We start from the raw sequence: 23,159 nt of genomic DNA, 5'->3' as shown, positions 1-23,159 counted from the left end.
GTTTGTTCAATTGAACGTTGCTACATTTCAATTTTATTCGCTCTATCAATAAACTTTCGGGATTTGTCGTTGTATATTTTGATCTATTACTCTTTTACATTATTTTTTATTATCATGCCTGAACAATTCTTTGACCGTTCGTCGGATCTGAAGTCAGTTGAGAATGGTGTTCGAAATCTATTCAAATGGAATTGGCGATGATTTTCTTTCGGAGTACGTGAGAAAGCCAGCCCAGCCGGGTGCTGCATTTTTTTTTTTTTTTTTTTTTTTTGCCAGTGGATTAAAGTCTAATGATTGGGATGGTTATTGCTCTTTAGAGTTAGAGATAAGATCAATTATTCCAGGTTAAAAACTACTGTGGGGGTCCGATTACGGTGGCAAAGGAAAATCATTCATAAAGAGGCATTCTCACAGACAGTCAAAGTCAAAGTGAGTAACACAAGAGAGAAAAAAGAAAAACACCTCAGTCGTTGACGGCTGTTTTCACTGCTGAGACAGAGACTCGTCCTCTCTCCAAGCTTCACAAGATTTCTTAACTCACTCAATCCTAGCCCTAGCCCAGTCTGTAGGTAGACAGGTGCCGATTAGCCATTGGACAAGTGAAGCGCAACTTTGGGTTAAAATTTGTATAACACAATTTCATATAATTATAATCACTGTTGCATTATTTTTCACAGTATATGAACGGCTCTGGTATCATTTAAAGGGCAGAGATCAAGATTTCTTTTGATGTGATAGTGATAGAAATCAAATGTTGACATATTGTATCAAAAATTATAATTTGATAAAAATAACATCATTTTAAAACTTTTGAAATCTTTTTCAAAATTGAGATAGCAAAAAAATAAAAGAGAAGGCATCTAGATAAATCATTTGTCTGTGTCTATATCAAATTTCATAAAGATTGAAGGCAGTGCAGTATGTTTAATGTTGACCACAAGTGACCAACCCTCTTTTCTCTATGCTAAGATCCCGTTTTAATCAGTAGTCACCGTATCGAGAGGCTTCCCAGTGGGGGAATTCTCAATCAATTTTGAGCTTTTTGTAAGAGTAAATTTAGAGTAGTAAAATCATCATAACTTTGGAACCGTTTATCCTAGATCCAAAAGTAAGGTATCTTATTAAATGGTTTTTAAAGGCCTATCTGTCTATGTAAAAAATAATTATTAATTTTTATTTTTGAAAAAATATCAAACTACCACTCTACCTCCATGCTGTCCATTGTCCCTATAAATGTTTGGTACTTTTTAACATTTTAAAATAAATATATTCGGTAGGACAATCCAAAAGAAAATGTATATGACTAAGTACTGAGTTACAAAATAAAAGATCCGGTAATGCGATATGTGTGAAAAAGTTCAGACAATTTGGTCAGGACTCGCATGCAGGTCTAAACCATTGTTATAGTCCAACCATTGTTATAGTCCAACCATTGTTATGGTCCATCCATTGTTATGGTTCAGCCATACAAGCCGCAAAACTGGCTGATAGACTGATACAAGAGCTTGGTTATATTGTGGGGCTGCTCCGATTGGTTATATTGTGGGGCTGTTCCAATTGGTTATATTGTGGGGCTGCTCCGATTGGTTATATTGTGGGGCTGTTCCAATTGGTTATATTGTGGGGCTGTTCCAATTGATATCATTGTGGGGCTGTTCCAATTGATATCATTGTGGGGCTGTTCCAATTGGTTATATTGCGGGGCTGTTCCAATTGATATCATTGTGGGGCTGTTCCAATTGGTTATATTGCGGGGCTGTTCCAATTGATATCATTGTGGGGCTGTTCCAATTGGTTATATTGTGGGGCTGTTCCAATTGATATCATTGTGGGGCTGTTCCAATTGGTTATATTGCGGGGCTGTTCCAATTGATATCATTGTGGGGCTGTTCCAATTGGTTATATTGTGGGGCTGTTCCAATTGGTTATATTGTGGGGCTGTTCCAATTGGTTATATTGTGGGGCTGTTCCAATTGATATCATTGTGGGGCTGTTCCAATTGATATCATTGTGGGGCTGTTCCAATTGGTTATATTGCGGGGCTGTTCCAATTGATATCATTGTGGGGCTGTTCCAATTGGTTATATTGCGGGGCTGTTCCAATTGATATCATTGTGGGGCTGTTCCAATTGGTTATATTGTGGGGCTGTTCCAATTGATATCATTGTGGGGCTGTTCCAATTGGTTATATTGCGGGGCTGTTCCAATTGATATCATTGTGGGGCTGTTCCAATTGGTTATATTGCGGGGCTGTTCCAATTGATATCATTGTGCGGCTGTTTCAATTTCATGAAAATGAAATTCCAAGCACTGAATTCTAAATTCGGGTGTAAATGAGCATCTGACTATTAACAATGTTGTCCCTGACTGGAAAAAAGTCTCCTAACAGACATCACATTTCGTCCTACATGTCAACTGTTGCTGTTGGTTAAGGACTCCTTGTAAAGCGCTTTGAGCATTTTTAGTGGATATTAGGCTATAGAAATCCTCAAGTTTATTTTAAATTGTAATTTATAGTTGTAAAGATTAACATTTTGGTTTGTTTAGTCTTGAGGAAAATATTTTGCATTAGACAAGCGTCCTATCCAAAGGGTAACAAGCTGTTGTTACAGAATGTTTTATTTGTATTATCTGATAGTTATTGCTTTTTTTGGTAACAATTAGGTTACTGAAATGAGAATTAAATGCATTCTCTCTATTGTTGGTGAACCCCCTCCTCCACCCCATTGCAGGCGCCGGTGCCCCCACCCAAACCTCACCAGAGTTACCAGGAGAAAGTGGACAATGTTTTGGATGGGCTCAAGAATCGGTCAGTTATTCAGGAAGAGAAATTGACCAGTGTTCTCAAGGACAAACGAAAGATGGGTCATCAGTTTCCAGATGCTGAACATCTCCTGGGACAGGTGAGAATTTTTTGGTTTATCAAGAGTTATCCCCCACCATCCTCATTTCAGGGATAATTTCATTGTACCGTCATCATCATCCATCGTGGCTTGTACTCTTGAGTACGTTGCCGGTCAGCTGTCTCCACGAATCACGATCCATGTCCATCCATCCATCATCATCCATCGTGGCTTGTACTCTTGAGCATGTTGCTGGTCAGTTGTCTCCACGAATCACGATCCATGTCCATCCATCCATCCATCCATCGTGGCTTGTACTCTTGAGCACGTTGCCGGTCAGCTGTCTCCACGAATCACGATCCACGTCCATCCATCCATCCATTGTGGCTTGTACTCTTGAGCACGTTTCCGGTCAGCTGTCTCCACGAATCACGATCCACGTCCATCCATCATCATCCATTGTGGCTTGTACTCTTGAGCATGTTGCTGGTCAGTTGTCTCCACGAATCACGATCCTCTGTGGTGCGCATTAAATCTGTGTTGCTTTTTAAATCTTTTTTGGCCATTCTTAGGTTATTTAAATAAGTCATTCTTTGTCTTCCTCTAGCTGTCTTTCCTTCAATCATCCCACATGTCTCTTCTCCACACATGTCCCAGAAACGTTAACTGTCTCTCTCTGACGGTATCTATCAATATTCTTCCCTTTCTCACATTGCCAACACTTCCTCATTCGTATACTTGTCTATCCATGATAGCCTCAACATTCTTCTATACATCCACATCTCAAAGACTCTAACTTCCTAGTACAGTGTTTGTCAAGCATCCACGTTTCACAACTCGCCATTGTACCTTAACCTCACACCAAATCTGTGACCATTTTCTGCCAAGAGACCAGTGAGACCCAAACTTACATAAGTTATCCCCCTATGCCTGATGTTAGATGTTTTGGCTTTCCATTCTTTGAGGTTCCTTACATCCTCATTACATTCTTTCAAGCTCATTCCTGACAAGATCGCAGTGTGACCCATACTTAGGCAAGCTACCTCATATTCCTGATCTTAGATGTCTTGGCTTTCCATTCTTTGAGGTCCCTTATATCCTCATTATATTCTTTCAATCCCATTTCAGTCATTTTGTTTATGTCATCTGTCCACCACTTCCCCCTCTTTCCTTTCTCTCTTTCTCATTCCAATTTTTGTTCTCGACAATAAATGCACTGTTGTTGTCATTTATACTGTCATTATCAATTACTCTTGAGTATGGTTTTCTCAAACACATGCTTGCCCTGAACACACCTCGAACTCACGGTTTCCTCAGTCTCATTCGAATGTCCCGAATGTTTTCCTTATCATTCCTTGCTGTCATTCCATTCCTTGCTGTCATTCCATTCCTTGCTGTCATTCCATTCCTTGCTGTCATTTCATTCCTTGCTGTCATTCCATTCCTTGCTGTCATTTCATTCCTTGCTGTCATTCCATTCCTTGCTGTCATTCCATTCCTTGCTGTCATTCCATTCCTTGCTGTCATTTCATTCCTTGCTGTCATTTCATTCCTTGCTGTCATTCCATTCCTTGCTGTCATTCCATTCCTTGCTGTCATTCCTTTCCTTGCTGTCATTCCTTTCCTTGCTGTCATTTCATTCCTTGCTGTCATTCCATTCCTTGCTGTCATTCCATTCCTTCCTCAACAAACACGGGAAACATTGAATTAATTAAACGTATTTTTCGTCCCCCAGTGATTTCGACCTCTGATGATTTACTGTGACATTGACAGTTACGTATGTGTGCATTGTACAAAAAAAATAATAATAAAATTGAGCAATACGCACTTAATGTGCTCAAAGCGCTTTACAATGGGTCCCTGGCCAACAGCAACATTTAACATTTAGCGATGTTGCAATTTTTTTTTTTTGACAGAGACAATGCTGTTAACGGCCAGGTACTCATTTTACACCTGAGTATGGTGAGAGAATATGAGTAAAGAGCCTTCTTGAAGGACTCAACTATGCGCCAAGCGAGGCTCGAACCCAGGACCTTCCGATCCGAAAGCGAGTTTCATATCACTAGACCACATAGCTGCACTGTATTGTAAGTATCTGTCTACACTGCTGGTGTATATCTGCAGTATGATACGCATGCAGACACACACAGCCACTCACACACTCCGATGCCATTTCGCATAACTGACACCTCTCTGCTTACTCCAATCACCTCGCCATTTGTTCTAATTTCCATCATTTGCTAATGGTTGGTTAAGATGGTCAATAAATGTTGTGATAGAGCAAACCCCCACCCCCCCCCCCCCACCCTCATACACACACACACACACACACACACACACACACACACACACACACAACCAGCCCTGTGTAACATAGCAATAAAGTAAATAAATAATAAAGTTCTCTTTATTCATCCTCAAGCAGAAAGTTGTCTCTGGATCGATTCCAAGAGAAGACTGGAATAAATCAGGTTTCAGCCGCAGCGCAGAGGAAAAAATTGAGCTAGGGAGAGGCGGCTTGCTGAAGGCCAAAGTATAACACTGTGGATATTTGAACTAGGTATCTTTGGGGCACAAAGCAAAGACCAAGTTGTAATGGAAAGGCACAATTTCCCCGACCTACGGTTTCCTCAAACCTTTTTGCATGTCTTGAGGAGTTGAAGGATTGGAGACTTGAGTGTATTCTGCATTGTCCTCGTAGGCACAAAGTTCAAAGATTTAGAAAAACTCTGAATACAAAATCCAAAGTGTTCTCTTGTCCCCAACATTTATCACCAAAAAAAAATCACAATCATAACAAACATTATTATCTCTGGCAGAAATCCTCGTCTAATATGGATGAAACAAATTATTGTTTGTTGACATCAATTTATAATGTCTTATCGTTCAGACTTGCTTTTAAAGATAAACCGACGTAATGGAGAAAAATTTGATTTTAAAGAAGTTGATTCGAATTCCCATCATTTAATAAATTGATTTTCTCTTTCCCCCCCCCCTCCCCCCATCCCAACTGATATGACACTCCCTGACAGATTCAAAGTCGCTATAACGCTGTCCGCGTTCATTCCATGAGAGATGTCAGGGCTGCCAAAGAAGTCACCCAGAATGCCCTGAATTTACTGCCGGTGCCGAATGCCAGGACCAAGTGACGTCATCCATCACTGGTTATGCCTGGTTTCCTTGTGGCCCGACTGGCACAGGATTCAACCACAATTCATGCATCCCTGGAATGTTGGAAATAAATCTTTTATATCCGTGTGTGTATTTGTGTGTGTATGGGGGTTGGGGGGGGGGGGAGAGATAAGGATAGCATTGGAGAGAATGAAAATAGATATATAGCTAGATAGGTGGATAGAAATGCTAACAGACAGACACACACACACACACACACACACCTTGATTGACATAGATAGATAGATAGATAGAGAGAGAAAGAGAGGGGGAGAGAGAGAGAGAATAACTGTAATTTCATGTCCAAATACACAATCCATGTGATATCTTGTTCTATATAATCCCCAATGTATGGGGTTGTTTTTACTGTAAATCATATTCTATTTCTAAATCTTTTTAATTCTTGTATGGACTTTGTTGAGCACCTAGTTCATGGGATACCTTTCTCATACACTCTAGTAAATCTTTTACATGTAAATATTACTCACACGTTTGATACTACTGATGGTCTCCGATAAATAAAATAAATACACATAGAATTTTCTTTGTAAATCTCAGATGTCTGACAGTGCAGCGTTGCAAGGTGAACCAGTGTGAAGTGACTTGCTCAAAGCCACACAGTGCAGCGCTGCAAGGTGAACCAGTGGGAAGTGACTTGCTCAAAGCCACACAGTGCAGCGCTGCAAGGTGAACCAGTGGGAAGTGCCACACAGTGCAGCGCTGCAAGGTGAACCAGTGGGAAGTGCCACACAGTGCAGCTGGTATTTGAACACTGTACATTTCGGGTTTGGAGCAAAGACCTTGCCGCTGAGCCACACTATATTTATTTTCATATTTTGGCCAGAAAACTCATCCTTCAATTATCGAGCAATTTTATTGACCTTCACCTTGTCAAAACTCTCAAACCTGGGACTTACTCAAATTCTGTCTTCTATCCCCTTATGTCTGTTTTCCAACATGCTTTCTGTCTTTGACTTGGAATGAGGTTACTTGGTTTTGTCCTGGCCCTGGCTGGAGCCCTGACTTGGAGGGAAACAGTCGAATGCATAGTTATTGTTTTGGGAGATGATATTTTTTTCCTTGTAAATCATCTCTCTTTTATGTATTATTATATTTGTTATTTTTAATGTATAGCGTAAGCATTTGAGTGTATTCCTCTTCATTGGATTTTGTGCTTGTGTCCGGATGAGACTTATAGGTGATCTCAAACTAAGTACATTGATGGTATGCTTTTGGAATCTACATCTGATCCCTATTTCTTCCTAATTTCCCTATGTCTGACTTTTTCTTGTGTGCTGGGTAATTCTATAACTTTTATACTATCCCATTTTCTTCCTTTTTACTGGCGCTGATATGACCTAAATGTGTTGCAAGCGCTGTAAAACCTTTAAAAACAAAAAACAAGATGACTGGAATATTTGAATTTGTTTTCCCAACTGCCTGGTTTGGATTCCAATTCACTTTCCAATTCGTGGCCTGAACTGTATAGATAGAACGAAATAGACGTCACTTAGCTCTTTGTTATTGTTTTTAGCCAGCCATTTTTATGAGTAAATTCTCACTAAATTCTATCAGTCAGACTATAAACGTTTAATTTCCACATCGTTTTGTGTGTCGGTACGTTTTGTCTGGCTGGTGGATGTTATAAGTTGGGTTCTTTTTGGCCAAATGCATAGCATGGATAGACAATAGAAACAAGTGATTCAATTAGTGGCGATTATCTTAGATGGACGGTGTTGTGATTTAACGACAAGACAAGACATCATCCATTATTCTATAAATAGACTAGGGCTGAGTCGGAGTACAATATTGTGTCATGTGATGATTATATTAATACAATCTATAAATAGACTAGGGCTGAGTCGGAGTACAATATTTGATTGATCATTATGAATCTAATAATAGCTGAGTCGAGTACATATTGTGTCATGTGGTAATTATAACTAAGGCTGAGTCGGAGTACATATCATTGTGGTTTATTTCTATGTGATGTAAATATTTTATTATGTTATAATACATAAAAATATTTCACAACATCTTTGGCTATTGTTTCTTTTTAAAATATTTCTCTATTTTTTGTTTTTATGGAAACAACTAGAGGAATGCGATCTGTACATTATTATTATTATTATTATTATTATTATTATTATTATTATTATTATTATTATTATTATTATTATTTATTATTATTATTATTATATTATTATTATTATTATTATTTATTATTATTATTATTTTATTATTATTTATTATTATTATTATTATTATTATTATTATTATTATTATTATTATTATTATTATTATTATTATTATATTATATTATTAGTATTAGTAGATAGTAGTAGTAGTAGTAGTAGTAGTAGTAGTAGTAGTAGTAGTAGTAGTAGTAGTAGTAGAAGTAGTAGTAGTAGTAGTAGTAGTAGTAGTAGTAGTAGTAGTAGTAGTAGTAGTAGTAGTGTGTCACCGTAGACTTGGTAAACTCATTCATAGCCTGACACTGATCAACGTGAGTGAGTATCGTATAGCCTGACACTGACCAACATGAGTATCATATAGCCTGACACTGACCAACGTGAGTATCGTATAGCCTGACACTGACCAACGTGAGTATCATATAGCCTGACACTGACCAATGTGTGTATCATATAGCCTGACACTGACCAATGTGTGTATCATATAGCCTGACACTGACCAACGTGAGTATCGTATAGCCTGACACTGACCAATGTGTGTATCATATAGCCTGACACTGACCAATGTGTGTATCATATAGCCTGACACTGACCAACGTGAGTATCATATAGCCTGACACTGACCAATGTGTGTATCATATAGCCTGACACTGACCAATGTGTGTATCATATAGCCTGACACTGACCAACGTGAGTATCGTATAGCCTGACACTGACCAATGTGTGTATCATATAGCCTGACACTGACCAATGTGTGTATCATATAGCCTGACACTGACCAACGTAAGTATCGTATAGCCTGACACTGACCAACGTGTGTATCATATAGCCTGACACTGACCAATGTGTGTATCATATAGCCTGACACTGACCAATCTGAGTATCGTATAGCCTGACACTGACCAACGTGAATGAGTATCGTATAGCCTGACACTGACCAACGTGAGTATCGTATAGCCTGACACTGACCAATGTGAGTATCATATAGCCTGACACTGACCAATGTGAGTATCCTATAGCCTGACACTGACCAACGTGAGTATCGTATAGCCTGACACTGACCAGTTCATATAGCCTGAACTGACAGTGTAGTATCGTATAGCCTGACACTGACCAACGTGAGTATCATAGCCTGACACTGACCAACGTGGTATCATATAGCCTGACACTGACCAATGTGTGTATCATATAGCCTGACATGACCATCGTGTGTATCGTATAGCCTGACACTGACCAAGTGTGTATCATATAGCCTGACACTGACCAATGTGTGTATCATATAGCCTGACATGACCAATGTGTGGTATCTATAGCCTGACATTGACCACGTGATGAGTATCGTATAGCCTGACACTGACCAACGTGAGTATCGTATAGCCTGACATGACCAATGTGAGTATCTATAGCCTGACACTGACCAATGTGTGTATCATATAGCCTGACACTGACCATCTGTGTATGTTAGCCTGACACTGACACTGTATCATATAGCCTGACACTGACCATGTGGTATCATATAGCCTGACACTGACCATCGTGTGTATCTATATAAGACCTGAACCACTGACCATCGTGTGTATCTATAGCCTGACATGACCATCGTGGTATCATATAGCTGACACTGACCAACGTGTGTATCGTATAGCCTGACACTGACCACGTGTGTAGTATGTATAGCCTGACACTGACCAAGTGTGTATCATATAGCCTGACACTGACCAACGTGAGTATTCGTATAGCCTGACACTGACCAACGTGAGTAGTATCGTATAGCCTGACACTGACCAACGTGAGTGAGTATAGCCTGACACTGACCAACGTGAGTATCATATACCTGACACTGACCAACGTGTGTATCGTATAGCCTGACACTGACCAACGTGAGTATCTATAGCCTGACACTGACCAACGTGAGTATCTATAGCCTGACACTGACCACTGAGTATCGTAAGCTGACTACCAAGTAGTATATGCCTGACACTGACCAACGTGAGTATCATATAGCCTGACACTGACCAACGTGAGTATCGTATAGCCTGACATGACCAACGTGAGTATCAGTATAGCCTGACACTGACCAACGTGGTATCGTATAGCCTGACATTGACCAACGTGGTATCATATAGCCTGACACTGACCACGTGTGTATCGTATAGCCTGACACTGACAACGTGAGTATATAGCCTGACACTGACCAAGTGATGTATCATATAGCTGACACTGACCATGTGTGTATCGTATAGCCTGACACTGACCATCATGTGAGTATCTATAGCCTGACACTGACAATCGTGAGTGTATCGTATAGCCTGACACTGACCATGGTATCGTTAGCTGACATGCCAACTGAGTAATAGCCTGACACTGACCAACGTGAGTTCATGCCTGACATGACCAGTTATCGTATAGCCTGACACTGACCAACGTGTGTATCGTATAGCCTGACACTGACCAACGTGAGTATGTAAGCTGAACGTACCAGATTCATGGACACTGACCAATGTGTGTATTGTATAGCCTGACACTGACCAATCTGAGTATCGTATAGCCTGACACTGACCAACATGAGTATCATATAGCCTGACACTGACCATCGTGAGTATCGTATAGCCTGACACTGACCAACGTGGTGTATCGTATAGCCTGACACTGACCAACGTGGTAGTATGCTGTACATAGCCATGGACACTATCAACGATGGTAGTATCGTATAGCCTGACATTGACCATCGTGTGTATCATATAGCCTGACATTGACCAACGTGAGTTTCATATAGCCTGACACTGACCAACGTGAGTGAGTATCGTATAGCCTGACATTGACCAATGTGTGTATCATATAGCCTGACATTGACCATCGTGAGTGAGTATCGTATAGCCTGACATTGACCAATGTGTGTATCATATAGCCTGACATTGACCATCGTGAGTGAGTATCATATAGCCTGACATTGACCAATGTGTGTATCATATAGCCTGACATTGACCAACGTGAGTTTCATATAGCCTGACACTGACCAATGTGTGTATCATATAGCCTGACACTGACCAATGTGAGTATCGTATAGCCTGACACTGACCAATGTGAGTATCATATAGCCTGACACTGACCAATGTGTGTATCATATAGCCTGACACTGACCAATGTGTGTATCGTATAGCCTGACATTGACCAATGTGTGTATCGTATAGCCTGACATTGACCATCGTGAGTGAGTATTGTATAGCCTGACATTGACCAACGTGAGTTTCATATAGCCTGACACTGACCAACGTGAGTATCATATAGCCTGACACTGACCAATGTGTGTATCATATAGCCTGACACTGACCAATGTGTGTATCGTATAGCCTGACACTGACCAATGTGAGTATCATATAGCCTGACATTGACCAATGTGTGTATCTTATAGCCTGACATTGACCAACGTGAGTATCATATAGCCTGACATTGACCATCGTGTGTATCGTATAGCCTGACACTGACCAATGTGAGTATCATATAGCCTGACACTGACCAATGTGTGTATCATATAGCCTGACACTGACCAATGTGAGTATCATATAGCCTGACACTGACCAATGTGTGTATCATATAGCCTGACACTGACCAATGTGAGTATCGTATAGCCTGACACTGACCAATGTGAGTATCATATAGCCTGACACTGACCAATGTGAGTATCATATAGCCTGACACTGACCAATGTGAGTATCGTATAGCCTGACACTGACCAACGTGAGTATCATATAGCCTGACACTGACCAATGTGTGTATCTATAGCCTGACTGACCAATGGGTATCATATAGCCTGACACTGACCATGTGTGTATCATATAGCCTGACACTGACCAACGTGTGTATTATATAGCCTGACATTGACCAATGTGTGTATCTATAGCCTGACACTGACCAATGTGTGTATCATATAGCCTGACTCTGACCAATGTGAGTATCATATAGCCTGACACTGACCAACGTGAGTATCATATAGCCTGACATTGACCAACGTGTGTATCGTATAGCCTGACATTGACCATCGTGAGTGAGTATCGTATAGCCTGACATTGACCATCGTGTGTATCGTATAGCCTGACATTGACCATCGTGAGTGAGTATCGTATAGCCTGACATTGACCATCGTGTGTATCGTATAGCCTGACACTGACCAACGTGAGTGAGTATCATATAGCCTGACACTGACCAATGTGAGTATCATATAGCCTGACATTGACCAACGTGTGTATCGTAAGCCTGACACTGACCATGTGTGTATCTATAGCCTGACATTGACCATCGTGAGGAGTATCGTATAGCCTGACATTGACACGTGTGTATCTATAGCTGACACTGACCAACGTGAGTATCATATAGCCTGACACTGACCAATGTGAGTATCATATAGCCTGACACTGACCAACGTGAGTATCATATAGCCTGACACTGACCATCGTGTGTATCGTATAGCCTGACATTGACCATCGTGTGTATCGTATAGCCTGACACTGACCAATGTGAGTATCATATAGCCTGACACTGACCAACGTGAGTATCATATAGCCTGACACTGACCATCGTGTGTATCGTATAGCCTGACATTGACCATCGTGTGTATCGTATAGCCTGACACTGACCAACGTGAGTATCATATAGCCTGACACTGACCAACGTGAGTATCATATAGCCTGACATTGACCATCGTGAGTATCATATAGCCTGACATTGACCATCGTGTGTATCATATAGCCTGACACTGACCAATGTGTGTATCATATAGCCTGACACTGACCAATGTGTGTATCATATAGCCTGACACTGACCAACGTGTGTATCATATAACCTGACACTGACCAATGTGTGTATCGTATAGCCTGACACTGACCAATCTGAGTATCGTATAGCCTGACACTGACCAATGTGTGTATCGTATAGCCTGACACTGACCAATGTGAGTATCATATAGCCTGACACTGACCATCGTGTGTATCGTATAGCCTGACATTGACCAATATGTGTATCGTATAGCCTGACACTGACCAATGTGAGTATCATATAGCCTGACACTGACCATCGTGTGTATCGTATAGCCTGACACTGACCAATGTGAGTATCATATAGCCTGACACTGACCAATGTGAGTATCATATAGCCTGACATTGACCATCGTGTGTATCATATAGCCTGACACTGACCAACGTGCGTATCGTATAGCCTGACATTGACCAATGTGTGTATCGTATAGCCTGACACTGACCAATGTGAGTATCGTATAGCCTGACACTGACCAATGTGAGTATCGTATAGCCTGACACTGACCAATGTGAGTATCATATAGCCTGACACTGACCAACGTGAGTGAGTATCGTATAGCCTGACATTGACTAACGTGAGTGAGTATTGTATAGCCTGACACTGACCAATGTGTGTATCGTATAGCCTGACACTGACCAACGTGAGTATCATATAGCCTGACATTGACCAAGTGTGTATCATATAGCTGACACTGACCATCGTGTGTATCGTATAGCCTGACATTGACCAATGTGAGTATCATATAGCCTGACATTGACCATCGTGAGTATCGTATAGCCTGACACTGACCAACGTGTGTATCGTATAGCCTGACACTGACCAATGTGTGTATCATATAGCCTGACACTGACCAACGTGAGTATCATATAGCCTGACACTGACCATCGTGTGTATCGTATAGCCTGACACTGACCATCGTGTGTATCGTATAGCCTGACACTGACCAATGTGTGTATCATATAGCCTGACACTGACCAACGTGTGTATCATATAGCCTGACACTGACCATCGTGAGTATCGTATAGCCTGACACTGACCAACGTGAGTGAGTATCGTATAGCCTGACACTGACCAATGTGAGTATCGTATAGCCTGACACTGACCAATGTGAGTGAGTATCATATAGCCTGACATTGACCAATGTGTGTATCGTATAGCCTGACACTGACCAACGTGAGTATCGTATAGCCTGACATTGACCATCGTGTGTATCATATAGCCTGACACTGACCATCGTGAGTATCGTATAGCCTGACACTGACCATCGTGTGTATCGTATAGCCTGACACTGACAACGTGGTATCATATAGCCTGACACTGACCAACGTGAGTATCATATAGCCTGACATTGACCATCGTGTGTATCATATAGCCTGACACTGACCATCGTGAGTATCGTATAGCCTGACACTGACCATCGTGAGTATCGTATAGCCTGACACTGACCAACGTGTGTATCGTATAGCCTGACACTGACCAACGTGAGTGAGTATAGCTGACATGACCAATGTGTGTCATATAGCCTGACACTGACATCGTGGTATCATATAGCCTGACATGACCAACGTGTGTATCGTATAGCCTGACACTGACCAATGTGGTATCATATAGCTGACACTGACCAACGTGGTACGTATAGCCTGACATTGACCACGTGAGTATCATATAGCCGACACGACCACGTGTGTATCGTAAGCTGACACTGACCATCGTGTGTATCGTATAGCCTGACACTGACCAACGTGAGTGAGTATCGTATAGCCTGACATTGACCATCGTGAGTATCATATAGCCTGACATTGACCAACGTGTGTATCGTATAGCCTGACACTGACCATCGTGAGTGAGTATCATATAGCCTGACATTGACCATCGTGAGTGAGTATCATATAGCCTGACACTGACCAACGTGTGTATCGTATAGCCTGACACTGACCAATGTGAGTATCATATAGCCTGACACTGACCAACGTGCGTATCATATAGCCTGACATTGACCAATGTGTGTATCATATAGCCTGACATTGACCATCGTGAGTGAGTATTGTATAGCCTGACATTGACCAATGTGTGTATCATATAGCCTGACACTGACCAACGTGCGTATCATATAGCCTGACATTGACCAATGTGTGTATCATATAGCCTGACATTGACCATCGTGTGTATCATATAGCCTGACATTGACCAATGTGTGTATCATATAGCCTGACACTGACCAACGTGTGTATCATATAGCCTGACATTGACCAATGTGTGTATCATATAGCCTGACATTGACCATCGTGAGTGAGTATTGTATAGCCTGACACTGACCAATGTGTGTATCATATAGCCTGACATTGACCATCGTGTGTATCGTATAGCCTGACATTGACCATCGTGTGTATCATATAGCCTGACACTGACCATCGTGTGTATCATATAGCCTGACACTGACCATCGTGTGTATCATATAGCCTGACACTGACCATCGTGTGTATCATATAGCCTGACACTGACCATCGTGTGTATCATATAGCCTGACACTGACCATCGTGTGTATCATATAGCCTGACACTGACCAACGTGTGTATCGTATAGCCTGACATTGACCATCGTGTGTATCATATAGCCTGACACTGACCAATGTGTGTATCATATAGCCTGACACTGACCAATGTGAGTATCGTATAGCCCGACACTGACCATCGTGAGTATCGTATAGCCTGACACTGACCAACGTGAGTATTATATAGCCTGACACTGACCAATGTGAGTATCATATATCCTGACACTGACCAACGTGTGTATCGTATAGCCTGACACTGACCAACGTGAGTATCATATAGCCTGACACTGACCAACGTGAGTATCATATAGCCTGACACTGACCAACGTGTGTATCGTATAGCCTGACACTGACCAACGTGAGTATCATATAGCCTGACACTGACCAACGTGAGTATCGTATAGCCTGACGCTGACCAACATGAGTATCATATAGCCTGACACTGACCAACGTGAGTATCGTATAGCCTGACATTGACCAACGTGAGTATCATATAGCCTGACACTGACCAACGTGTGTATCGTATAGCCTGACACTGACCAACGTGAGTATCATATAGCCTGACACTGACCAATGTGTGTATCATATAGCCTGACACTGACCATCGTGTGTATCGTATAGCCTGACACTGACCAATGTGAGTATCATATAGCCTGACATTGACCATCGTGTGTATCGTATAGCCTGACACTGACCAATGTGTGTATCGTATAGCCTGACACTGACCAACGTGAGTGAGTATCGTATAGCCTGACACTGACCAACGTGTGTATCGTATAGCCTGACACTGACCAACGTGAGTGAGTATCGTATAGCCTGACACTGACCAATGTGTGTATCGTATAGCCTGACACTGACCAACGTGAGTATCGTATAGCCTGACACTGACCAACGTGAGTATCATATAGCCTGACACTGACCAACGTGAGTATCGTATAGCCTGACACTGACCAACGTGAGTGAGTATTGTATAGCCTGACACTGACCAACGTGAGTGAGTATCGTATAGCCTGACACTGACCAACGTGAGTGAGTATCGTATAGCCTGACACTGACCAACGTGAGTGAGTATCGTATAGCCTGACACTGACCAACGTGAGTGAGTATCGTATAGCCTGACACTAAATCAAACCCATTCCTAACGACAACCACTAAATCGAACCAATTCCTAACGACAACCACTAAATCAAACCCATTCCTAACGACAATCGTTCAATCGAACCCATTCCCAACGACAATCACTAAATCGAACCAATTCCCAACGACAACCACTAAATCGAACCAATTCCTAACGACAATCGTTCAATCAAACCCATTCCTAACGACAATCGTTCAATCGAACCCATTCCCAACGACAATCACTAAATCGAACCAATTCCCAACGACAACCACTAAATCGAACCAATTCCTCACTGGTGTTGTAAACTTGGGCTTGGGATTTTATATAGCGCAATATCCACTAACCATGATCAAAGCGCTTTACAAGGGATCCCTGTCCAACAATAATAATAATTGTATAGATTTATAGTGCGCCAAACATCCCTTCATCAGGAGGGCTCTGGGCGCATAACATAGATTAACTTAATCATTAAGCCCTAACACAGTACACGAACAACGCTAATTATACACATAATCAAAAGAAAAGCCTGTCGGAATAAGAATTCCTTCAATCGACGCTTGAATTCCTCTAGTGAAGACGAAGAACGTATCTCTAGTGGTAGTAAATTCCACAACCTTGGACCAGAATGCTGAAAGGCGCGTTCACCAACCTTCACTCGACAGCGGGGTGTTTTCAATTTGAAGTCAACAACAACACTTAACCTGTAGGACGGGACAAGACGCCTGTTAGGCGATATTGCAATTCTTTTCGGAAAGAGACAACGCTGTTAACGGCCATGTACTCATTTTACACCTGAGTATGGTGAGAGAATGTGGGTAAAGAGCCTTTTCCAAGAGCTCAACTATGCCCCGAGCTAGGCTTGAACTCAGGACCTTCCGATCCGAAAGCGAGTGTCATACCACTAGACCACATAGCTGCAAAACGGGACTATTTTCTTCCTTGCAAAGGGCGTTGCGCAGGTTTGGTAGATATTGCGCTAGGCAAATGCTCCAGTGGAAGTTGTTCCTTAAACACTTCTAACGACAACTCACTAGGCGGTGCACAATACAAGTCCAAGTGTCAGGCGATAAGTATAGAAGAAACGAAATTGACGTCACTAAGCTCTTTATTTTTATTTTTAGCCAGCCATTTCATTTTTATTAGTAGTTCTTACTAAATTTCAACAATCAAATTATACTATAGACGTTTAAGATTACAGATAGTTCTGTGTTTTGGTGCGTTATGTCCGGCTGACAAGATTACAGATAGTTCTGTGTTTTGGTGCGTTATGTCCGGCTGACAAGATTACAGATAGTTCTGTGTTTTGGTGCGTTATGTCCGGCTGACAAGATTACAGATAGTTCTGTGTTTTGGTGCGTTATGTCCGGATGACAAGATTACAGATAGTTCTGTGTTTTGGTGCGTTATGTCCGGCTGACAAGATTACAGATAGTTCTGTGTTTTGGTGCGTTATGTCCCGGCTGACAAGATTACAGATAGTTCTGTGTTTTGGTGCGTTATGTCCGGCTGACAAGATTACAGATAGTTCTGTGTTTTGGTGCGTTATGTCCGGATGACAAGATTACAGATAGTTCTGTGTTTTGGTGCGTTATGTCCGGATGACAAGATTACAGATAGTTCTGTGTTTTGGTGCGTTATGTCCGGATGACAAGATTACAGATAGTTCTGTGTTTTGGTGCGTTATGTCCGGCTGACAAGATTACAGATAGTTCTGTGTGTTGGTGCGTTATGTCCGACTGGCGGATGTTGTCAGTTTCTTTTTTTAACTAAACGCTCAACATCAATAAAAGTCCAAGTGTCACACCATAAGGATAAATGAACAAAGAAAACTCCCGTGTAACACAGCAAAACCTAACTATAAAAAAAGATAAAAACTAAAGAAATTAGATGGGTCAATACACGCTAAACGTGATCAAAATCCTTTACAAGGGGTCCCAAGTCAACAGCAACATTTAACTTGTAATACATGAAATGACACCTGTTAGGCGATATTACATTTTTTTCATATAGAAACATCGCTTTTAAAATACCAGGTACTCATTTTACACCTGAGTATGGATAGAGAATGTGAGTAAAGAACCCTTTTCGAAGGACTCGACTGAGCCTCAAACCTTTGACGTTCCGGTCGGACTGCGAGTGTCAGACCACACGCGCACAAAGCAGCACAGAATAGTTGATGGAGAACAAGAGTGTGAATCTTCATTGCGATTCCATTTCAATGGCGTCATCACATGATGAAGGTTTAGTAAGGAAACGTGTTTCTCCTTCCTTACCAGCTGAAGGAGGACCCGATAGCTCAGTTGATAGATCACTCGATTTACATGCAAAGTGACCAAGATCAATTCCAGGTGCAGACGACCCCCCTGTCCACCCAGCAGTGATTGGGTAGTTGGGTCTATTAAATCTGGCGGAAAGTACTTGGCGATAGACTTGCGTTCTATTCAAAGGATAGCAAACAATTGCCATTGTCCGTTTCACCAAACAGAAACCAGAACAAACTCCTACTCCATGGGCCTAAAGGACGACATACCAACTCCTGGGACACGCAAGGACGACATGCCAACTCGTGGGACATCGTAAACTCCTGGGACACGCAAGGATGACATACCAACTCCTGGGACACGCAAGGATGACATACCAACTCCTGTGACATCGTCAATTCCTGGGACATGCAAGGACGACATACCAACTCGTGTGACATCGTCAATTCCTGGGACACGCAAGGACGACATACCAACTCATGGGACATCGTCAATTCCTGGGACACGCAAGGACGACATGCCAGCTCCTGGGACATGGTCAACTCCTGGGACACGCAAGGATGACATGTCAACTCCTGGGACACGCAAGGACGACATATCAACTCCTGTGACATCGTCAATTCCTGGGACACGCAAGGACGACATGCCAGCTCCTGGGACATGGTCAACTCCTGGGACACGCAAGGACGACATACCAACTCCTGAGACATCGTCAACTCCCGGAACACGCAAGGATGACATGTCAACTCCTGGGACACGCAAGGATGACATACCAACTCCTGGGACACGCAAAGACGACATACCAACTCCTGGGACACGCAAGGACGACATCGTCAACTCCTCGGACATCGTCAACTCCTGGGACACGCAAGGACGACATACCAACTCCTGGGACATCGTCAACTCCCGGAACACGCAAGGACGACATGTCAACTCCTGGGACACGCAAGGACGACATATCAACTCCTGGGACATCGTCAACTCCTGGGGCATCGTTAAATCCTGGGACACGCAAGGACGACATGTCAACTCCTGTGACATCGTCAACTCCTGAGACACGCAAGGACGACATATCAACTCCTGGGACATCGTTAAATCCTGGGACACGCAAGGACGACACACCAACTCCTGGCACATCGTTAAATCCTGGGACACGCAAGGACGACATACCAACTCCTGGCACATCGTTAAATCCTGGGACACGCAAGGACGACATATCAACTCCTGGGACACGCAAGGACGACATACCAACTCCTGGGACATCGTCAACTCCCGGAACACGCAAGGACGACATGTCAACTCCTGGGACACGCAAGGACGACATGTCAACTCCTGTGACATCGTCAACTCCTGGGACACGCAAGGACGACATACCAACTCCTGGGACATCGTCAACTCCTGGGACACGCAAGGACGACATACCAACTCCTGGGACATCGTCAACTCCCGGAACATGCAAGGACGACATGTCAACTCCTGGGACACGCAAGGACGACATGTCAACTCCTGTGACATCGTCAACTCCTGGGACACGCAAGGACGACATATCAACTCCTGGGACATCGTCAACTCCTGGGGCATCGTTAAATCCTGGGACACGCAAGGACGACATACCAACTCATGGGACATCGTCAATTCCTGGGACACGCAAGGACGACATACCAACTCCTGGGGCATCGTTAAATCCTGGGACACGCAAGGACGACATACCAACTCATGGGACATCGTCAACTCCTGGGACACGCAAGGACGACATACCAACTCATGGGACATCGTCAATTCCTGGGACACGCAAGGACGACATACCAACTCCTGGGACATCGTCAACTCCTGGGACACGCAAGGACGACATACCAACTCCTGGGACACGCAAGGACGACATACCAACTCCTGGGACACGCAAGGGGATCGTACAACTCCTGGGACACGCAAGGACGACATACCAACTCATGGGACATCGTCAATTCCTGGGACACGCAAGGACGACATACCAACTCATGGGATATCGTCAATTCCTGGGACATGCAAGGACGACATATCAACTCCTGGGACACGCAAGGACGACATACCAACTCCTGGCACATCGTTAAATCCTGGGACACGCAAGGACGACATATCAACTCCTGGGACACGCAAGGACGACATACCAACTCCTGGCACACGAAATCTGGGACACGCAAGGACGACATATCAACTCCTGGGACACGCAAGGACGACATATCAACTCCTGGCACATCGTTAAATCCTGGGACACGCAAGGACGACATATCAACTCCTGGGACACGCAAGGACGACATACCAACTCCTGGGACACGCAAGGACGACATGTCAACTCCTGGGACACGCAAGGACGACATACCAACTCCTGTGACATTGTCAACTCCTGGGACACGCAAGGACGACATACCAACTCATGGGACATCGTCAATTCCTGGGACATGCAAGGACGACATACCAACTCGACTGCAGGACACGACATATTCCTGGGACACGCAAGGACGACATGCCAACTCCTGGGACAGCAAACACATGGACACGCTAGGACGACATACCAACTCCTGAGACATGTCAACTCCTGGAACACGCAAGACGACATGCAACTCGTGGGACACATGTCATACCAACTCCTGGGACACGCAAAGACGACATACCAACTCCTGGGACATCGTCAAGGCGACATCGTCAACACTCCACTCGTGACATCGTCAACTCCTGGGACACGCAAGGACGACATACCAACTCGTGAGACATCGTCAACTCCCGGAACACGCAAGGACGACATGTCAACTCCTGGGACACGCAAGGACGACATGTCAACTCCTGGACATCGTCAACTCCTGGACACGAACGCATCAAGGACTGACTATCTCAACTCCTGGGACACCGCAACCTCCTGGGACATCGTTAATCCTGGGACACGCAAGGACGACACCAACTCGTGGACATCGTTAAACTCCTGGGACACGCAAGGACGACATACCAACTCCTGTGCACATCGTCAATCCTGGGACACGCAAGGACGACATGATCAACTCCTGGGACATCGCAATGGACACTACCAAGGAGACATCCAACTCCCGGAACACGCAAGGACGACATGCCAACTCCTGGGACACGCAAGGACGACATGCCAACTCCTGGACTGCAAACACGTACCAACTCCTGGACACGCAAGGACGACATATCAACTCCTGGGACATCGTCAACTCCTGGGACACGCAAGGACGACATACCAACTCCTGGGATATCGTCAACTCCTGGGACACGCAAGGACGACATACCAACTCCTGGGCATCGTTAATCCTGGGACACGCAAGGACGACATACCAACTCATAGGGACATCAATTCTGCCGACAACACTCCTGGTACACGCAAGGACGACATACAATTCTGGACATCGTCAATTCCTGGGACACGCAAGGACGACATTCCAACTCCTGGGACACGCAAGGACGACATGATCCGACATGTCACTGGAACACGCAAGGACGACATGTCAATTCCTGGGACACGCAAGGACGACATATCCAACTCCTGGGACATCGCAAACATTCCCTGGGACATCGTAAATCCTGGGACACGCAAGGACGACATACCAACTCCTGGGACACATCGTACAATTCCTGGGACACTGCAAGGACGACATACCAACTCCTGGGATATCGCAGACAACTTCACTCTGGGACACGCAAGGACGACATGTCAACTCCTGGGACGAATCGTCTAAATCCTGGGACACGCAAGGACGACATATCAACTCCTGGACACGCAAGGACGACATACCAACTCCTGGACATCGTTAATCCTGGGACACGCAAGGACGACATATTGACAACGCAATCCTGGGACACGCAAGGACGACATACCAACTCCTGGGACATCGTCAATCCTGGGACACGCAAGGACGACATATCAACTCCTGGGACACGCAAGGACGACATACCAACTCCTGGGACACGCAAGGACGACACACCAACTCCTGGCACATCGTTAAATCCTGGGACACGCAAGGACGACATATCAACTCCTGGGACACGCAAGGACGACATACCAACTCCTGGGACATCGTCACAGTCGATACAAACAACAGTTTTCTCAATTAGATTTCTTTTGTACACAAAACCAATGGTAGATTTTCTTCGTTTATATTTCTGAAATCTTAATGCAGTACTGGCAACTGGTTTCGCTGAACCAAATGATGTAATTTG

General features: G+C 43.5%; 1 protein-coding gene across 3 annotated transcripts in view; it reads left to right on the top strand.

The window, feature by feature from the left end:
* LOC144955882 (X-ray radiation resistance-associated protein 1-like) overlaps positions 1–8,050 on the top strand; it is a 56,495-nt gene extending 48,445 nt beyond the window's left edge. For all 3 annotated transcript variants that reach the window (XR_013641838.1, XM_078886136.1, XM_078886134.1), the window contains 2 exons: positions 2,733–2,903; positions 5,876–8,050. Coding sequence is in view for 2 of the 3 variants with exons in the window: in XM_078886136.1 (XP_078742262.1) it covers positions 2,733–2,903; positions 5,876–5,992 (288 nt within the window). In the remaining variant the exon portion in view is untranslated. The remainder of the gene's footprint in view (positions 1–2,732; positions 2,904–5,875) is intronic.
* The last annotated feature ends 15,109 nt before the right edge of the window (positions 8,051–23,159 follow it).

The sequence above is a fragment of the Berghia stephanieae genome, chromosome 10 (genome assembly GCF_034508935.2).
Source record: "Berghia stephanieae isolate SIO BIC M18660-M18661 chromosome 10, UCSD_Bste_1.3, whole genome shotgun sequence".
Taxonomy (NCBI): Eukaryota; Metazoa; Mollusca; class Gastropoda; order Nudibranchia; family Aeolidiidae; genus Berghia; species Berghia stephanieae.
This window is presented reverse-complemented; position numbering and strand designations above follow the sequence as displayed.